Source organism: Python bivittatus, unplaced genomic scaffold (assembly GCF_059951505.1).
Source record: "Python bivittatus isolate LINGU-HERP-01145 unplaced genomic scaffold, Pbiv_v1 ctg000570_np1212, whole genome shotgun sequence".
NCBI lineage: Eukaryota > Metazoa > Chordata > Lepidosauria > Squamata > Pythonidae > Python > Python bivittatus.
Genome location: NW_028277097.1, coordinates 2,678,547 through 2,696,603, shown reverse-complemented (window position 1 = coordinate 2,696,603; position 18,057 = coordinate 2,678,547). Strand labels below are relative to the sequence as shown.

The 18,057-nt window shown below is 37.7% G+C and overlaps 1 protein-coding gene across 2 annotated transcripts in view; it reads left to right on the top strand.

Annotated features, from left to right (window-relative positions):
- Positions 1-18,057, top strand: part of MTREX (Mtr4 exosome RNA helicase) — a 47,539-nt gene that overhangs the window by 13,838 nt on the left and 15,644 nt on the right. For both annotated transcript variants that reach the window (XM_007421342.3, XM_007421341.3), the window contains exons 15-18: positions 1,204-1,329; positions 9,036-9,186; positions 10,682-10,854; positions 12,483-12,551. In XM_007421342.3, coding sequence (XP_007421404.1) covers positions 1,204-1,329; positions 9,036-9,186; positions 10,682-10,854; positions 12,483-12,551 — 519 coding nt within the window. The remainder of the gene's footprint in view (positions 1-1,203; positions 1,330-9,035; positions 9,187-10,681; positions 10,855-12,482; positions 12,552-18,057) is intronic.

The following is an 18,057-nucleotide window of genomic DNA, read 5'->3' as shown; positions in this document are numbered from 1 at the left end:
ATTGAATTGTTTTCCATTGTTAATGGATAGGACAATGTATTTCCATCTATTTGCATTCTGTTGGGCTGGTTTATCTTTCATCTTTTCTTTTATGCACAAATCCATTTGATCATCTTGACCTCACGGCAACTGATCACCACCAAGCTTTTATCGATTGATCTGGCATAACTTTAAACAGTGGTGCAAAATCCAGGAACTTGTGGCTCCAACATCAGGAGTCTCTCACCTATTGGACTTCCTAAAGGCAGGCCAGAGAAGGGACTAACCAAAAATACATTGCATAGATGGGTAGACCCACTTCCTCAGGACTATTCCATTTTCACCCCTGGTTATCTACTGCTTCCCTATATGGCCTCTGCCTTGGTACTCATAATCTTGAGGACCACTCCCTTCAGGTGCTCATTAATATTCTTACCTGAGTGGCTGCCTTGTTGGTAGCCATAATTCCAGTAAGTAGAATTGGGATCTAGTGGCATTCTTATAGGAGATCAGTACATTTTCCACTGCAGTTGGTGATATCAAGATCAGGTCCCTGTTTCATGTCCAAGATAATGCTTCCCAATGAGCCTAGCCCATCCTAGAATATAGAGCTGGCCCAAGCTAACTGTGCAGAGGACTCTAAGAATCTATCCCAAACATATAGTAAAGGGTGAAGAGCCAGTTCTTACTTTGTTGCAAAAAACACAGGACATCCACAGCGAACCAGAGACAACCCCCATCTAGCATCACAGTAATTTGGCAAGGAGGGCAGCTGCATTAACAGCCATAACAGCAGGTATAACATTAACAGGCATTGCAGGGCAGCTATCTGGATAGAGCCATCTACTTTTATACAGGACTATAAAATAGCTATGTTCTTCTCGACAGATGGGGCTTTTGGTCACAGGGTATTGTAAAACTTACACTAACTTACCCTGGGAATACCACTGTATTATATCCTTTTCTGTGTGCTATGTTTCCAGTAGCTGGATTTACTGTGAAGTATCTTTTTGCTCACCAGAAGATGGATTCACCTGTCCAGCTCTAATTAGAAGGGAGAAGAGGTTGAGAGAGAAACTAGACAGTGAAGAATTAAGATGTGAATTATTTTACTGCATTATGCTAAAAATAATATATTGTTTTTTTCCATTCCTATATATATTTATGCAATACTTAATGGTAGAGGGTGCATCAGTATTTTGTCTAATGTTTTCATATTTTCAGATTACCTCAGGTGAATACATTCAAATGTCTGGTCGTGCTGGCCGCCGAGGCATGGATGATCGAGGAATAGTCATTTTAATGGTGGATGAGAAGATGAGTCCAACAGTTGGAAAACAACTTCTAAAGGTATTTTGATGTCTGATTACAATGTTCTGAAAATATGTAAGAAGCATATAATTAAATGCAAAATAGAGTAATGCATTTCTGGAATGCTCTGTTTTCTCCTGGAAATAGCTGGTCTAAGTAATTCAGGGATAGTTTTTATTTTTCTGGAAGTGTACCTTCTGGAACAGGGAGTAATTTATCTTGTTACGGATACAGCCCAGATCCATTTAGGATCAGAAAACATCCAGAACAGTATGGATTGCATTTGGAATGGGTTCTGATCAGCCCATTCTGAGAGAAAAATGAAATGTTCCAAGAATGAGCTGCTCTGGTTTGGCATCCTAGAAGCATACTATGGAGTATGTAGTGATTGTATTGAAATTTTAAATTTTGTACCAGAGATGTTCTAGGTTCCATTTAGTTTCTCTTTTTGCCCAGTTCAAGTGTATTTCATAACTTGTAATCGTTGTGTAAATTATTATAGGTTTTTTTTTTAACTGAGGCATTCTAGGTTTCAAACAGAGTATCAGATATTTGTTAGCAGTTACTGATTGGCTGCATGAATTGAAAATACGGAGTTGTGTGTGCATGTTTATAGAATAAATTCCAATGATCTGAATGCATAGTTAAGATGGGTTTTTTTAAAGTAAGGATAAAATAACCTGGTTTATTCCTGCCATAAATTTAAAATAAAATGAAATAGCGCAGCACAGTTTGTGAATGATGTGAAGAGTTTTGATTGAGGATAGGGAATAGAATGAAACAAAGCAGAGCATTCATTTCATAAATAGGCATTCATCAGAAGCAGGGCAGCTCAGAAGTAAAACTGAGGTCCTCTTTTTCTGTTCTCTAAGACTGCCTTTTCTTTTGATGTTCATTGCCCCTCTGATTGCAACAGACGTGAGATGCACACCACGATGAAACTGGGAAGTTATATAGCTTATACTATATAGCGGAGGATAAGTTCAGTGCTGGGCTGTCATTTCCATTGGGAGACAAAAGTTAAATTCAGTAATTATTTTACTGTGTACAAGGACAGAAAATGGATCGTTTACTCATTGGTTTCTCTTGGCAAAGCCAGTAGGTGTGCTGTTATTGTAAGTCAAATGGTATGTGCCTAAAATAATTATTATGTTTGAACTACTGAGTAGACCTTGTAATAATTTTTTTCTTGTCAACTGAATGAAGACATATGGTCCTTTAAAGTACAGTGATAGTGAGTACAGAAGCATACTGTGGCAGTCATTCCAAATATAATTCAACTCTGGTAGTAACATAGAGTATATTCTGGACATGATAGCTGAAGAGCATGGTATTCTGCCAGTACTTTGTCCTGTACTATAATGTAACGTTTTAGTTATAGCTAATGTATTTTAGTTCTAGCAACTAGGGCAGTATTATCGTTCTCCTAATACAGTGTTGTCCAAACTTGGCCACTTTAAGATGAGTGGACTTCAACTCCCAGAATTCCTCAGCCAGCATGGCTGGCTGGGGAATTCTGGGAGTTGAAGTTCACTCAACTTAAAGTGGCCAAGTTTGGACAACACTGTCCTAATACGATTTGTTTCAAGGAAGGTCAGCTCAAAAGCCTAATTTGCAGGGCTGATTTCCTGTCATGGACGTACAAGCGGGAGTCCCAGAGTTTGGCAAAAGAAGCACCGTCTCCATTACTCTTTTTATAATTTGGAATCTGGAGAAACTTGTGGATGTACCAGCTGACTTCTTATCGCATTTCCATGCCCAAATCTTTGTGGATTTTTTATTGTAATAATGTACTGTAGTTCAGAAAAATATCACTCTAATTGGAAACGTCTTGAACTAGTCTAGGATCCTAAACATACTAGATCATATTGTAATGATCTAAATTAGGATCCTGAAACTCTGTGAGGATTAGACATGGCTGTGTGACCCTTTCAGTTGGTAATGCTGTCCTCAGTGCTGTTGCAACAGATGCTCAGGCATGGACAGTTGCCTGCCTTCATGAAGAACACTATGGAAGCTTTGTGATGCATTCACATTTTGTTTTACTTCATGTTTTACTGTTTGTTTTTTTCCTGAAGAGGAGGCCATATTTTATATTTATCGCTCTGGTTAATTTCTCATTGAAAGTCATCCTCTGACCTGTTTATTGCAAGATGGAGGCACAAGCCTTCAAATAAGCTGTTGGAGTAGAATCTGTGCAGCTATAGAGACTCCATGTATAAACATGGAGCTGAACTTCCAGACCTAATTGCAGGTTTGTCTGGTTTTACATTAACTCATGTGCATATGTTTCCAAACATCTGTATATGTGGGCAAGCTTTGAAAAACTTAATAGACCTCAGTTTGTCAAAGGATGTGACCTGCCAGCCAGAGTCTGATGTGTAGGACCTGGCAGGAGAGGATGACTTGGCATTCAGCAGTGGTACAGTATTTAGTGTTCTGGTGGTTTCCTCTAAAACCTTTTTTTTTTAAAATGAATTCCAGGCAGCTAATTTTATATTATAAGAAATTACCTGGCAAGGTGCTTAGAATTCCAATTTCAAGAATGAGAAGCAGCATGTTCTTAAGCCTACAAATTAGTTCCTTTGCCTATAATAGTATTGTGGAGATTCTGGTAGTGTTGCCTTTAAGGATTCAGTGTTACATGGGCAAGTTAGATAATATTAGGGTTTTTTCTCTGATCACTCCCATATCCCCCAACTGCTATCAAATTTCTTTTCAAGCCTACAGAGCAGATTCAGGGGCACTTGGGGAAAGTGAAGGGTTTGATTAAGTAGTTACGTTTGTTCCACTCTGAATCACTATTGGATGCATTCCTATTAATCTTTAAATAGTTTTGATCAGCATTGTTTCTTTAAAAAAGGGGAGCGCAGGGCATCAGTCATATTTATTTACCTCTGTCAAAGGAAGCCATAGCAATTCACTACAGTGCTTCTAGGACCAATATCTTGGTTCCTGGATGGGCCAATTAATAGAAGTAAAGAAACATATCATCTGCTTTTATTGCAGTGTTGTTCCACACTTCTGTATTCTGCTTGGGATTCTTAGGTTACAAGGCTATCCAAACTTTGTTTTTTTCAGTGACCTTTCTCTGGTCTTGGAAAATTTTGCAAAACTTTATGCTTTTATCAAAACATAAAGCAAGATGTACATTCATGTGATTGTAAATCAGCAAAGAGATAAATGGTTTGTTGGTGTGAATCTCTTTGAAGTTCTGCATCTTGGTGTAGTCAAGACAGAAAGGTTATGATCTACTCATTCTTACAAAAAATGCAGGACAAGATAGATGCCTTAATTCTGTTTTTCTGACTCTGGAAAATGTTGAGCAATTACAATTTTCCTTTTTTCCCCTTCACCCACTGCAGGTGCCAGATTGTTTTATTGCCAGAACTAAGTTTCTTGGGGATTGCTTTTTGCTTGCCAAATTGGTCATAGTAAAATATTTTATAATTCTGTTTGTCTCTGCTAAGTGCCTTTGAGTTAAAAAGGAAAAGATGTTAAAGTAAAAGGCTTAGTTAAATGTTTATTATTTTATCCATTAAAGCCATAGCAAATAGGTATGTGAGGAAAGGAAGAAATGTCAGAGAAAGCTGTCATCACTTTCAGACCTGACATGAAATGAGATATACGCCATAAATAAGGCAAATTCCCAAAGTCCTATATTTGAATTACAGTTTTTGTATCCTTCATCAACTGCAGTTAGCAACCTGGTTCTGTCAGTCTTCTACATTTGTTTATGTGCTGTAGCATTTATATCCTGCCTTTTCTCTGAGAACCCAAAGTCATATATGTGGGAGTCATTCCTCCTCCCCCCAATTTAATTCTCACTACAACAATCCTGTGAGGTAATGTCAAGTAAAAGAAGCTAACTGTACCAAAGTCCACCCAGGAAGCTCCGTGAACAAGTGAGAACTTGAATCTGGATCTTTCTAATTCAAATCTTCTTAAATATAATACTGGTTCTCCAGTGATATAGGGTTAGAACAAACAATAAAAAATATCAGCATGTTTTGCAAACATCTGTACCCCAAAATGGCAGTTACTAACACTTTAAAGCAACGTTTAAATTAGTCAAAAATAAAAATACTGAAAAGATATATAGGAACCTGAAGGCATCTATACTCATGCTTAGGATGAGAGTATTTTCAATGTTTAGGGACAATGGGAAGCTGTGAATTATGGGAATTATATTTTAATCCATCAGCGGGTTGTTAGATTGGGAAGGTCTGATATACAGAGATCCCTGTCTTTCCTGATCAGTGAGCACATTTGGAATTTTGAGAGCATGTTATGGATGTTCTCAGAAAACGATGGGCATAGAAGATATGGCCAATCACAAACTATCCCTTTATTAAAATGCAAACTTTGGGGCTGTTTTTGCCTCCTAGGATGCTCTCTATCAAAATTACCATTGCTATCTTTTTCTAGACAGGTAAGCACACTTCCAAACAGAACACTGGGCTTCAGCCACCTACTATTTTATTTTCTAAGATTGTCTCTAAGGTCTATGAGAGGCCCATGGACATTTTTGACAATACAGATTAGGTTGAGATTGTGTACATGATTGAGTATCCTTACACAAAACAGTAGGAGGAAAAGGCTTAAGCTATAAAGCTAATGTAAGGCTGATATGTACATAGGACTTGATTTCTGTATTTTGCATTAGGCAGGTTTTCCTGGGTATTTTCTGTGAATATATAACTTTTTTCATATCCCAGTGAAGTAATTTATCTAGCACTATAGAGTATGCTGTTCTTTAGTTCCTGAATGCGTGGTTGAATTTCTGGAAGAATGGAGATTTATGACCTTGCTTGGCCTGACGTTTGACATCTTTTTTTTAAACTGAATTTTGTACTAAATATTTCATCCAAAGTTAAGTCTTTATTTACCACTTGGATTAATTTATGTATGTCCTGCTGTATTAACAGTATATTAACAACTTTTAGCACAAACTTGCTAACTGAAGAATATTCTTCAGAGGAAATTTCTGAGATAAATGGATAACCAGCCCAATAAAATCTGTTCTTTTAGATACTCGTAGTTGAGTTTCATATTCCCATTTGAATGGGTTGTTTCTGACAGAACACAGTTCAACTTTGCACAATGCATATAGAGTTACTGTTGGTAATTGCACTCAAAACCTGGTCACTGTTAGTTTTCTGTATTTTAGAATATAGGTACCCAGTTTAAGAACAAGTTCCATTCCCAAGGTCTGTCCCTAAGTTGAATTTGTATGTAAGCCGGAACAGTATTATTATATAATACTGTATAAGTAGTATTGTGTAATGAACTTGAACCATTGTGTATTTAACTCGAATCATTGTGTATTTAACTTGAATTTTGCTACAATAGGCTCCGTTCTTAACTATGGGTCGTCCTTAAACTGGGCATTCTTAACCTCAGGACTACCTGTACTACTTATATTGTTACTTGTATGCTTCAATCAGTACTTTCAATCGGATCCATTCTCATGAACCAGCTGGGGTGAGATGGCAAGTGGACTCTCAACCAGCTGACTGTTGCTATGTATATGAAGCAGGGAATACGGCTGCAAATGATATGCATGGGGCATGGATGGGGCATGCATAGGTAGGTTGGGCTGACACAGCAAACTCCCATTATCTGGCTTGTTAGCATGTAACACTGAAGTGGGTAGACTCTTGCCAGCTGACCCTTGGCACAGATGGAGAATGGGCTCTGCCCTGTCAATATGGGGTGGCTGAAGTGAGCCACTTGGTACACCTCTGGAGATCTCTGGTATTACTTTGAGAATCACTCATCCAAGTTCTTGGTCATCTACCATTTAAAGGATTGCATTAGGTATAAACTCAGAGGGCCTCAGGCTCAAGATCCCCATGTTTGACTTCTGGATGTTCTGAATGTAGATGGCATGGGTGAACCTAGGCCCCCAGAACTGAGTCTGTGCATAAGGAGTGGGCCAGTTGATCAGGTCAATACTATGTTTGATGTGTGACACTGACCTGATCAACTCTCACAACTTTTGCTTCCTGGCAAAAGCAGATTTATATACGTGGAGCACCTGTTTTTTTGAGATGATGAGGGTACAGTACTAGGAAAATAGACAAAGCTCGCTCCATATTACTGGATCTTGAAAGTTGCTTTAGGCCAACTTGGTATGTGACAGAAAAAGGATAGTTCTTGGACTGCTGCTGTATCTGTTGCTGTTTTTACTGGTAGCTTGATCCCTGACAGGAAGCCTCTCTTTTTGACCTTGGTTTTGACTGGGTTTTGGCCTTGGTTTTGATCTAACAGACCTGCTGTAAGGATAATCTCTGGAAATGATTTTGGGACTGGAAAAGAAGCAGCAATATTTCAAAATATACTTAACAACAAGCAGATGGATTTTCAGGGTCAGTCTTATCTGGAAAATGATAGCTAGCCCTTAGGTTTTGGATTCTGGCAAAAAAAGGTTCACATACTTCAGATATTCTGCCTTAATGAATTAGTGCTAGCATTTTGGCTTACTCGGTTTTCAAGATTCTATGTATTAACCCAGTACCCTCTTGACTATGAAGCTAACTAATGATTCACATGAATCTTTTTTTCTGGATGGTACTCTGCTGTTGGAGCTTAACATCTGCCTTAGATTTCTGCCATTGGAGTCTGCATATGACAGAGGTGTCTTTTCATGGCTTAAGAACTGCAGTGAGTGTGGTCTAAAACCTGTGATCTTGGACAGTTTGTTAACATCTTGGTGGACTGACACCAGATATCTGGGAAACAGCTGTAAGAGTTGTTTGGACCATAAGATCATAGCCTGGGAGGTGGGCTCTGCTCCCTTGATTGCTATAGCATTGACCATGTAAGTCCTATTTAAAAGAATATCATTGCATCTGTCATTGGGATTTCCTTTCAGATCATGGGTTTTCAGGCTGAGAGAGCTGGTACATATCTCCCAACAAAACCCTTAAGACTTCTGATAGGGATGTAAAAATGTTAGGTAGTAGTTGGTGGCTTGAATCTTATGGACCTTCTTGGTCAGAAAGCTAAAGTGATTGTGTGAAAATAGTTTCACAGGAACCGTAGGAGCCAATTCTTGCTCCTCCAATAATTCTCTCTCCTCTACATTTAACTGCTTAGAAAAAACATAGCCATTAGAGAAAATATCACTTTGAGAATCCAAGCCTAGGGCTTGAGAAGCCCACCCTAACCCCCAAATATGATTAAAGGTATGTGTTAGAGTTCCCTTCTCTCAGAAACGTTTGGGTTTAGGGAGGAGAATGAGGAACATTGATATTTTCAGACTGAGGACAGCCCCATTATCACCAAGGAAGTTACTTTCTACTACCATCTAAGGGCTCCTGAATAAAATTCTTTGAACCTGCCTACTAGGACAAATAGAATGAGGAACACAGTAAATGGTGGCTTTCAGTAATAATAGCAAAGACGATTTCTTATGTTTTTTAAATTCAAACGTTTTGCCTCACTCATAGTCTGTGTCATTGATGGGAGGGTTAGAGAAGCAGGGTTAGGGAGAGGACATTTATGGAATTTGCATCTTCCATGTTGACAGGATTCCTGATGTATGCAGATTTGCCTGTTAGACCTATTTTGGAATTGCATAACATCCTGAAACTTTTTGCAGAATTCTTACTAGACACAAGTTGTATTCATTCAGGCATATTGTTAAAAATAGGGAGATAACTTCTTTCCTCAGATAAAATCATTCAGGATTCTAATATCTTGTGGTGCCTGATTTTCCTAATCTTATTTTTCTTGTCTAGGGATCTGCTGACCCTTTAAACAGTGCTTTCCATCTGACCTACAACATGGTACTAAATTTGCTGCGTGTAGAAGAAATTAATCCAGAATACATGTTAGAAAAATCTTTTTACCAGTTCCAACATTATAGAGCTATTCCAGGAGTAGTTGAAAGTAAGTTTTGCAAAATATCTAATAGTTTGAAAATTAATCTACAATTACGTTAAAGTGTTTACTTCTACAGTATTCTCTGCTGAAACTGTTATCCTATGACAGAAGAGTAATTAGCCACAATAGCTGTTCCCGCAGAGCTGAAGGGTATCCAGTTGTTTTTTATTTCCTTTCTTTGAATAAAACATAAATGCTAAAGCACAGATGACCCACTGTTTCAAAAGGGATTTTCCGTGTAGCTTTTTGAGGTTGGGGTAATCATATAGTCTATCTCACACCTTTAGGGCACCATTTATAGGTCTAACCATGGATATGTTTAATACCAATAGTCAATTCAACTCTCTCTGTGGCAGGACCCATATAACTGAATAAACTACTACTGGAACAAAGCAAGGCCTCTTTTTAATTCTCTCCAGTTCAGGAGCAGGCTCAAAATATGTATATTTTTCCAGGTCTTTTAGCTTTTGTGTTTTGTGTTGCTTTGTTGTATTCTTATTTTTTCATATACATGTTTTTAGTATAACGTGAGCCACTCTGAACCATTAAGGTTGTGGCTTATACATTTTCTTAATGAATTTTTAAAAATCTCTTGGGGCCTGCAGAATTAGTTGCACAATTGGTCATACCTTTGTCCACTAAGATAATTGGATGAGAGCTGTTTTTGTGTCCAGGGAAAGCTGCTGTAGCTGAACATTAGCTTTGACCTCTTTACAGTTTCAGCAAAGATAATGGTAGTATTTACCTTGATATGAGGACTGTAAGGTTGGTACAGAGTCTGGCCATTGCATAGCCTACTCTGATGCGTGGGCATAAAACTTCTGGAAAGGAACTCCGGTGCAGCAGAATTTCAGTGACTCTTAACAGTCACAGGTTCCCTATTGTATGATTGGACTCCCCTAATTGAGATCCTTTGAGCAGGGCTTCATGGTTAAAATTCATTGGATCTTCATGTTTTAAAAAGATGGGCATTAATAGAAAGCACGACATTCTTAAAATATTGGAGGCCCTTTAATGCATACCAGCAAGTTGAAATTTACCACTAACTGTCCTTGCAGTAACTTATGCTTTTGGACAAATGTACCTATGTGGTGTTCCCTGCTGCCTTTTGTATTAACACTTAAAACAAAAATAGTTAATATCATAAATGAACATTTTAATAATGTTATGTGCAAAGTGGTCTTCAGAAATGAGAATCAAATATACTGTAACAAACACTGTTGTTTGGGGATAACCACCCTACAGATTCTCATAAACATAAACCCTGTTCTGCTCTCCCTTGACAGTCAGGCCAACACAACACAAATTATTCCCTGTGAGAACCTTGATGCCCTGGCCCAGGTTAACAAGGAGATGAGAGGGATAATAAAGTCCTCTAAGCCCTGCAGATATTTTTCTATGAATGGATAGTGTACTTTTTCTGGGAAAAATCAGACTCATAATTTGCTACAATATTGGGTCCTTGATATAACACCTTTTGTTTCACAATATGTATTTGCAGAAGTTAATAATTTGGAACAGCAGTACAATGAGATTGAAATTCCAAATGAAGAAAATGTGATCATCTATTATAAAATCAGACAGCAGCTTGCTAAACTGGGTAAAGAAATAGAGGAATACATTCATAAGCCAAAGTACTGCTTGCCATTTTTACAACCTGGAAGACTGGTAAAAGTAAGTTACTAATATTAATCTTCTGCATCTTCAAAATGTGTGCTTTCCAAAAACAGAACCAAGTTTTAAATACCCTAGTACTTCAACATAGAGATTTCACATATTTAGGGACTATGATTGCAACTTTAACATTTAATTAACCAAACTTTCAGTATTCAGTATATGGCTTAGATCCATCAGGAAACTTATCATTACAGGAAACTTATTAGACTACATAGAACTGAAGTTAGACATGACTAACCATTCCCACTGATTTGGATGGTTAACTTAAAGTGTGATTGCATTGCAATAAGCTTATATTTATAATAATAAATAACCCCCAAAATATCAGATAATATCAGAAATTCAGTATAACAAATCTACCCAAAGTATGTGTTTTTTATTGTACAGTGGAAAATCCGCCAGAAAGGCACATTGCTATTAAGGATCAGTAATTGAATAACTTCTGATATTTGTATTTATTGTGTTTGCTTATATTCCTGGTTTAGTATTATTTTTTGTTCTTAATGCATTGTATGTTTTACTAAGTTTGTTCTGGAGAGTGTATATATAGTATTTGCTTTATTTGTTTTCAGTTGCCTAATAGGTAGTTTGATTTCAGTTTAGCTTGCCATCTTCTTATAATAAAAAGCAGTATTTTCTAGTATTGTTTGTAAATTATGGCTAGAAACTTGGGGGAGGTATAATCCACGGCATCAAGTGAAAAGACAGTGTATACTTAATGGCCCAAGGCCATCTAGGTTCTCTGGCTCTAAAATGACTTCTCCTCTCATGTTCTCACCATACCTGAGATCACACAAATTGGTGCCTGCACTTTCTCCTCATCTTTCTTATTTAGGAGCATCTCACATCTCCATACATACACACCAACGTTCACCCAAAGGCAACAGAAAGGGAATAGGTAAAATTCCATGGAATGCTGTGCAGAACCATACACCAGGCCCACCCACCAAACACATGGTCTCAACTGAGGCCACTGTTCCCATAAGTTGTCTGTCACTGGCATAGGGCCGAACTTAGCAACACTGCCATCGTCCCTGGGAACACTTCAGTTCTCTTCTGGGAAAACCCATGCAGTCCACAGTAATCCTTTAGAGTAGTGTTTCCAAACCTTGGCAACTTTAAGATGTGTGAACTTCAGCTCCCAGAATTCCCCAGCCAGCATGGGTTCCCAGAATTCTGGGAGATGAGAAACACTGGTTTAGAGACCAGCCACGAGCAAAGCTTTATAGGAGCATTTGGCAAAAAGTGTTCCGCAACTCTCCTTTTTCCCTTCAAGACCAGGGGAAAGGCCGACAGCTCAACCAGTGTTCCAGTGCGGTCCAGTGGGGGGCTGAGATGGAAGAACAACTCTGGCGTCTCTCCTGGCTTCCCCTCCTTACTATCAGAAAGTCATCAAGAAACAGCTCCTAAATTTAGCCTTTAAATTGTTTTAATGTTTTTGCTGTTACTTTACTGTTTTAATTATATTTTTGATTTCATAATTCAATTTTCTGTCACAACATAAAATATGCCTTAGATTTTTTTTCTACTCTCTTTTTTGTAAGCATAATTTCATATAAATATTTTATAAAAAGGATGCCTCTTATGCAGTATAATATGCAAGCTTAATATCTAAATTTTCTTAGGTGAAAAATGAAGATGATGATTTTGGCTGGGGAGTGGTGGTTAATTTTTCCAAGAAATCCAATGTGAAGGTAAGATAAAATGATTTTCCTCAATCTTGAATAAATATATTCCTGACCACAAAATAGGAGAAATGTAAAACCACATAATAGTTCATAAGGAGACGCTCGTTTTTGTGAGGGAGTTTACAGAAGAGGCTAACTTCTTGCAGAAAGCCATATTCAGTTGGCAGCCCAATCCTGCATGTTACCAGTAAGTAAGCACCACTGAATTGATTAGAACAAACTTCTGTGGGCATTGCAGCTATAATTTTTCTTTCTCCAAATGCTCATGGCTTTGCATTTCTGATTATCGATCAATAATTGAAATAAAAAATAGGTTGTGTTACATCCAGCCAGTTACCTGAAGGAAATCGTGTTACTATATACACAGATTTAGAATGTGTTCAAACACACAGTGTATAATCTGAAAGTGAAGATAAGGCAGTCCCTCACTTCCATGCATCTAGAGGCATGCACATAAGGGAACATGTTTATGAAGATTCTCAGTCATCCAGGTGGAACTGTCTGGAGGTTGAGTCATGGCAACTGGACTTCTTTTCTTTTTGGTTAGAGATGTTTCACTACTTGTTCTTCAGACTGAAGAAGCTGCTTGGACAAGTAGCGAAACGTCTCTAGCCAAAAAGAAAAGAAGTCCAGTTGCCATGACTCAGCCTCCAGACACACAAGGGAACAAACATATGACTCTGGGGGTAGGCTGGACCTGTTCTGGGAAGGTCACAGTATGACCAAACAGAAAGCAGTAGTGTCTTGGTGGTCCCGAGATTTGACTGAGACAAATTCCAGACAAATTGTGAGGGGCAAATAGGGCAAGAGGGACTGTTGTGTTTCACCCCTTTCCCCTTCCCCACATGGCCCACCCACTGATTGCTCCTATGCCTTCCTTTCTTTTCCTGCTGCATTGGAATTCAAGCGTGGCATTACCCAATCGGCCCATGCCCCCCGGTGCCTTTCCCTGATCATCCCGGCATTTTCTTTCCTCTTCCCTATCTCACCTGAGTTCAAGAACATCATCATCTAACTAGCCTATGCCTGCGCACCCACCCCCTTCCCCAGTCATGTCAGCATCTTGCTTCCCCTAGTCTTTTCTTTCCTGCCTCCAGCTTTGTTGTTTTTCCCCTGTCACCACAACTTGTGTGTTCCTGGTCCATGCCCAAACTAAATATACATATTCTGGGTCTGGATGGAGCACATGTATTTTGGGCTGGACGCAGACTGCCTGAATTGGCTGTCCTTTGCAAGGAACTATCTGAATATAGAACATTATACAGATCCCTAATTGCACCTTATTTTATTAATGAAATATTTAGAGCCCTAACACATGGTTCTTACAGTCATAGTACAGTAATCTGATTACATCAGGGATCAATGTGTTACCATGAATGGTTCTTCCTTCTGTAATTACTGATTTTATGATAACATCTGAATAGGCCTGCTGAATTTTATTATTTCAAAATTTACTCAATTAGACCAAATGGCTTTGTTTATATTTTTATAAGAATGACTTTGAAACATTATTATGTGATGGAATTTATAAATTGACTAGAGAAGTTGTATGTAATAAGTTACATGGACAGTCCATGGTCTATAAACATTACCCAAACTCCTGTTTTTGCAGCCTCTAAAACCTTGTAAGATTAAACTATTGAAACACAGTAGCAGACTGCCAAGTATTACTGGTCCAGTTTTAAGTAAGAAATAAAGTAATTTTGTTCAGCCTCCAGTGAACTGATAGCATCTGTTAAGGTTTTAAAGAAATCATTCCTTCAGCATACAAAAAGAAAATACTGAAAAATTTTAAAAAGCAGTTAAAAAAGTATAGTTTGGGCAGCAAAAAGATTTCTTGCCCTATTTTAGCAGAATGTGAAGCTTCCTTTTCTTTTTTTTCTTTTTTACATTTATCATCTTTATTTACTCAAATATCACATCCTTATACATACATAGAAGCATAATTGAATATAGATTTTCCTGAATATTGCCCTCTAATTTAGTGACTGAAAGGAAAGCTACCTGTAAATATGGAGTGCTTATTGTTAAAGAGCAGTCAACATAAATTGCCCACGGTCTAATTGCTAGAGTCTCCCAAAAGGTCATCAGAAGCTCTCATTCTTCAGTAAATGTGTTCAGAATCACATGCTTGATTTGTCCCTGTTCCTATCTTCCTCAGTGTTTAAAGAGGGCAGGTGGTTAAATGTTGACCAAGAAGTGGTGGACTAAGACTACCTTGGAAATGTCCCTCCTCCCTCCCATTCGATATGCTCATCCTCTTACTCCATAGAAGTTATTTTCTATAAATGAGTGCTCTTTATGATATTTTCTCCATTCCTGAATGGCTCATTACAAGTTCTTCTTGTGAAGTTCCCGTTCTTCTGAGTGTTTTTCAGCAATAAGTGCTCAAACATGCGTGGTTAACAGGGTGAACTTCTCTGTAAGAAAAAGCTAATCCAGGAAAGTTTTTTCCTTGTTCTGATGGTTGTTTTGATTTTTAGACGTAGTATATTCTTGCCTGGAGATACACCCATGTCATCAAAGCTGGTATAGAGAATTGAGGCACAGGAACAGGAGGGGAGAGAAAAAGTATACTAAATATTGCTGCATATTCTTTTATGTTTATGCTAGAAGAACTCATGCAGTACTTTAGTGAATAAGAAATGCAAATAATAAAGAGACTGGTTATAGCATATAGTCACTAATAGGCTATTAAAAGTCTTGAGAAAGAATTTACACAAAACCTTGAATAATTGGAAGATTTTCCCTGAAGTTGGGATCTCTTTTTTCATATACTGCTCCTTTCACTATTAGAAATAGTAGTGAAAGAGAAGTGGCTTTTTGGTAAGCTTGTATACATTTTGAAGGCTGTGTCTACTTGCCTGTTGTTCTTCTATGTCACTAGGGATTTTTTTTTTTAATTTCTTTGCCCTATCCCCAGAATTAGAATTATTTACTTTTTATATTTTGATGTCTTTTATTTCCCTTCATACATTATTTTACTTTTTAAATTTGGGTTATCCTGCTTCCTCGCCTATTCACACTAGCATTTTGGTTGGTAGTTTTATGGAAGGAGGAAGTTATGAAAGTCCTCAGACTGTCCAATGAACTACTAAAAGTAGTGCTAATACTTTTTTTGTTTTTGGAAGTTTGAAATTCAGAGTGCTTAGGAAAGAACTAATAAAGTTACAAGGTCAAGTGGTGTGGTGGGGAATCTATGTTTCTGTGCTGTAGTGAAATAAAAGTACCTGTTTTGCATTTGCATGATTTTCTTTTTGTCCATGCACAGCATCTATTATTGTAATAGAAAGTAATAGACTCCTTTTGGGGCATTCTAAATGACCCAATTGACTACCTGTTGAGAATGCAACACATAGCAATGATGTGATCCAATTCTGGCTTCTTCGTGTTTCCGTAGAGTGTTTGATGCATATGTTAGCCTGCTCCAAGTTTGAGTAAACAGCAGTTTAAAAAAGTTGGCTTGAAGCTGCTTTTGCACATATGGATTGCATTTTGAATGCAGTTCAGATGACATGAGTAAACACAGGTCTTGAAACCAAAATTAAAACAGCTGCTGTAAGTATCTTGAATGGAATAGGATGGTTTCACTCACAATTATTTTTATGAACAAATTCTTTGATTATTTGGTAATATAATGGTAAAATAAGGGATATGTTTCTGTTTACATATGGGCATTTCACAGATATCTGTGATAAAGTATGAAGTCTGTACAGTGTCTTCCGAAAGTCTTTCTTTAAGTACTCTGCCCTCTTAAGCAAGTCCTTCTTCTCAGTAGGCCACAATTGTCATAAAACATGCTATTTGAAGATAAGTTTCTCTCCTGTCATTCTAATTTGGCTCTTTTGTAAAGAAGCTTTTGATGTATCCATATATTTTATATAAACACTATCACAAACAAAGCAGTTACTTAACAGTTAGTGGTTCCTCACAAACTGAAGGATTTTTTCTTAAAAACATTTGTTAGATTGATGCTCTTAACAACTTTTCTGCTCTTTTATCTGCCTGGCAAGAATTGTGTGTTAATGGTATAGTAGATGGCAATAAGAAAATTACTTTTTATGACAAATTCCCTGATTATTTATGAAGTCATAAGAACATAAGCTGTTTCCTGGGTCAAGTCCAAATCTTATCTAGCTGAGCATCCTGTTTCCCATCTTGACCAATCAGGTACCTGGGGTTTAGAGATATTATTGACTTCTAATTTGTTAATGAGAGCTAGAACTTTGTATCTTGAAGACTTTCTAATTGTTTGTGTTTAATATACTTAATAATTTCTTCCTCATTCATTCGTTCGTTCATTCATTCATTCATTCATTCATTCATTCATTCATTCATTCATTCATTTATAGTTTTCATTTTTTGTACCTTATTGTCTCGCTGCATTGCTTTTTCCATGTATCCGTCTGTTCTTTTTTGTTTTTCTCATCTAAGTATTTTCTGAAAAAAGACTTTCCAGTTCTAATAGTTTCCTTGAATCTCCTTGATGACCTAGTGATAGTTTTCCTGTTAAGCAGCAAGTACCAGCAGAAAGTGGATTGGAGTCTGCTGAAAAATCTCTGCAGGACTTGCTGTAGGTCAACAAAAATTTCTTTCTTGACGTGCAGCTAACGGTAGCAACAAGAAGTTATTTTAGCTCTAAATTCAGTTACTGAAATGCAGAAACTTGGAATAACAGAGGGAAAAAAAATATGTAAGCATAGTTCAGTTGTAATATGGAAACAATTCCTAGGCTAGAAATGTGTTCTAAGGCACCATGTTCTTTAAAATGAAGTGTATCTTTTGCTCTTAACTTCTGTTGCTGGTTCTTAGAGTTCTAGTAAAGAAACAATTTGGCAATTGTCCCAATTGCATGTACAGTGGGGCAAAAAAGTATTTAGTCAGCCACCAGTTGTGCAAGTTCTCCCACTTAAAAAGATGAGAGAGGCCTGTAATTTTCATCATAGGTATACCTCAACTATGAGAGACAAAATGAGAAAAAAAATCCAGAAAATCACATTGTCTGATTTTTAAAGAATTTATTTGCAAATCATGGTGGAAAATAAGTATTTGGTCACCTACAAACAAGCAAGATGTCTGGCTCTCACAGACCTGTAACTACTTCTTTAAGAGGCTCCTCTGTCCTCCACTCGTTACCTGTAGTAATGGCACCTGTTTGACCTTGTTATCGGTATAAAAGACACCTGTCCACAACTTCAAACAGTCACATTCCAAACTCCACTATGGCCAAGACCAAAGAGCTGTTGAAGGACACCAGAAACAAAATTGTAGACCTGCCCCAGGCTGGGAAGACTGAATCTGCAATAGGCAAGCAGCTTGGTGTGAAGAAATCAACTGTGGGAGCAATAATTAAAAAATGGAAGACATACAAGACCACTGATAATCTCCCTCAATCTGGGGCTCCATGCAAGATCTCACCCTGTGGGGTCAAAATGATCACAAGAATGGTGAGCAAAAATCCCAGAACCACATGGGGGGACCTAGTGAATGACCTGCAGAGAGCTGGGACCAA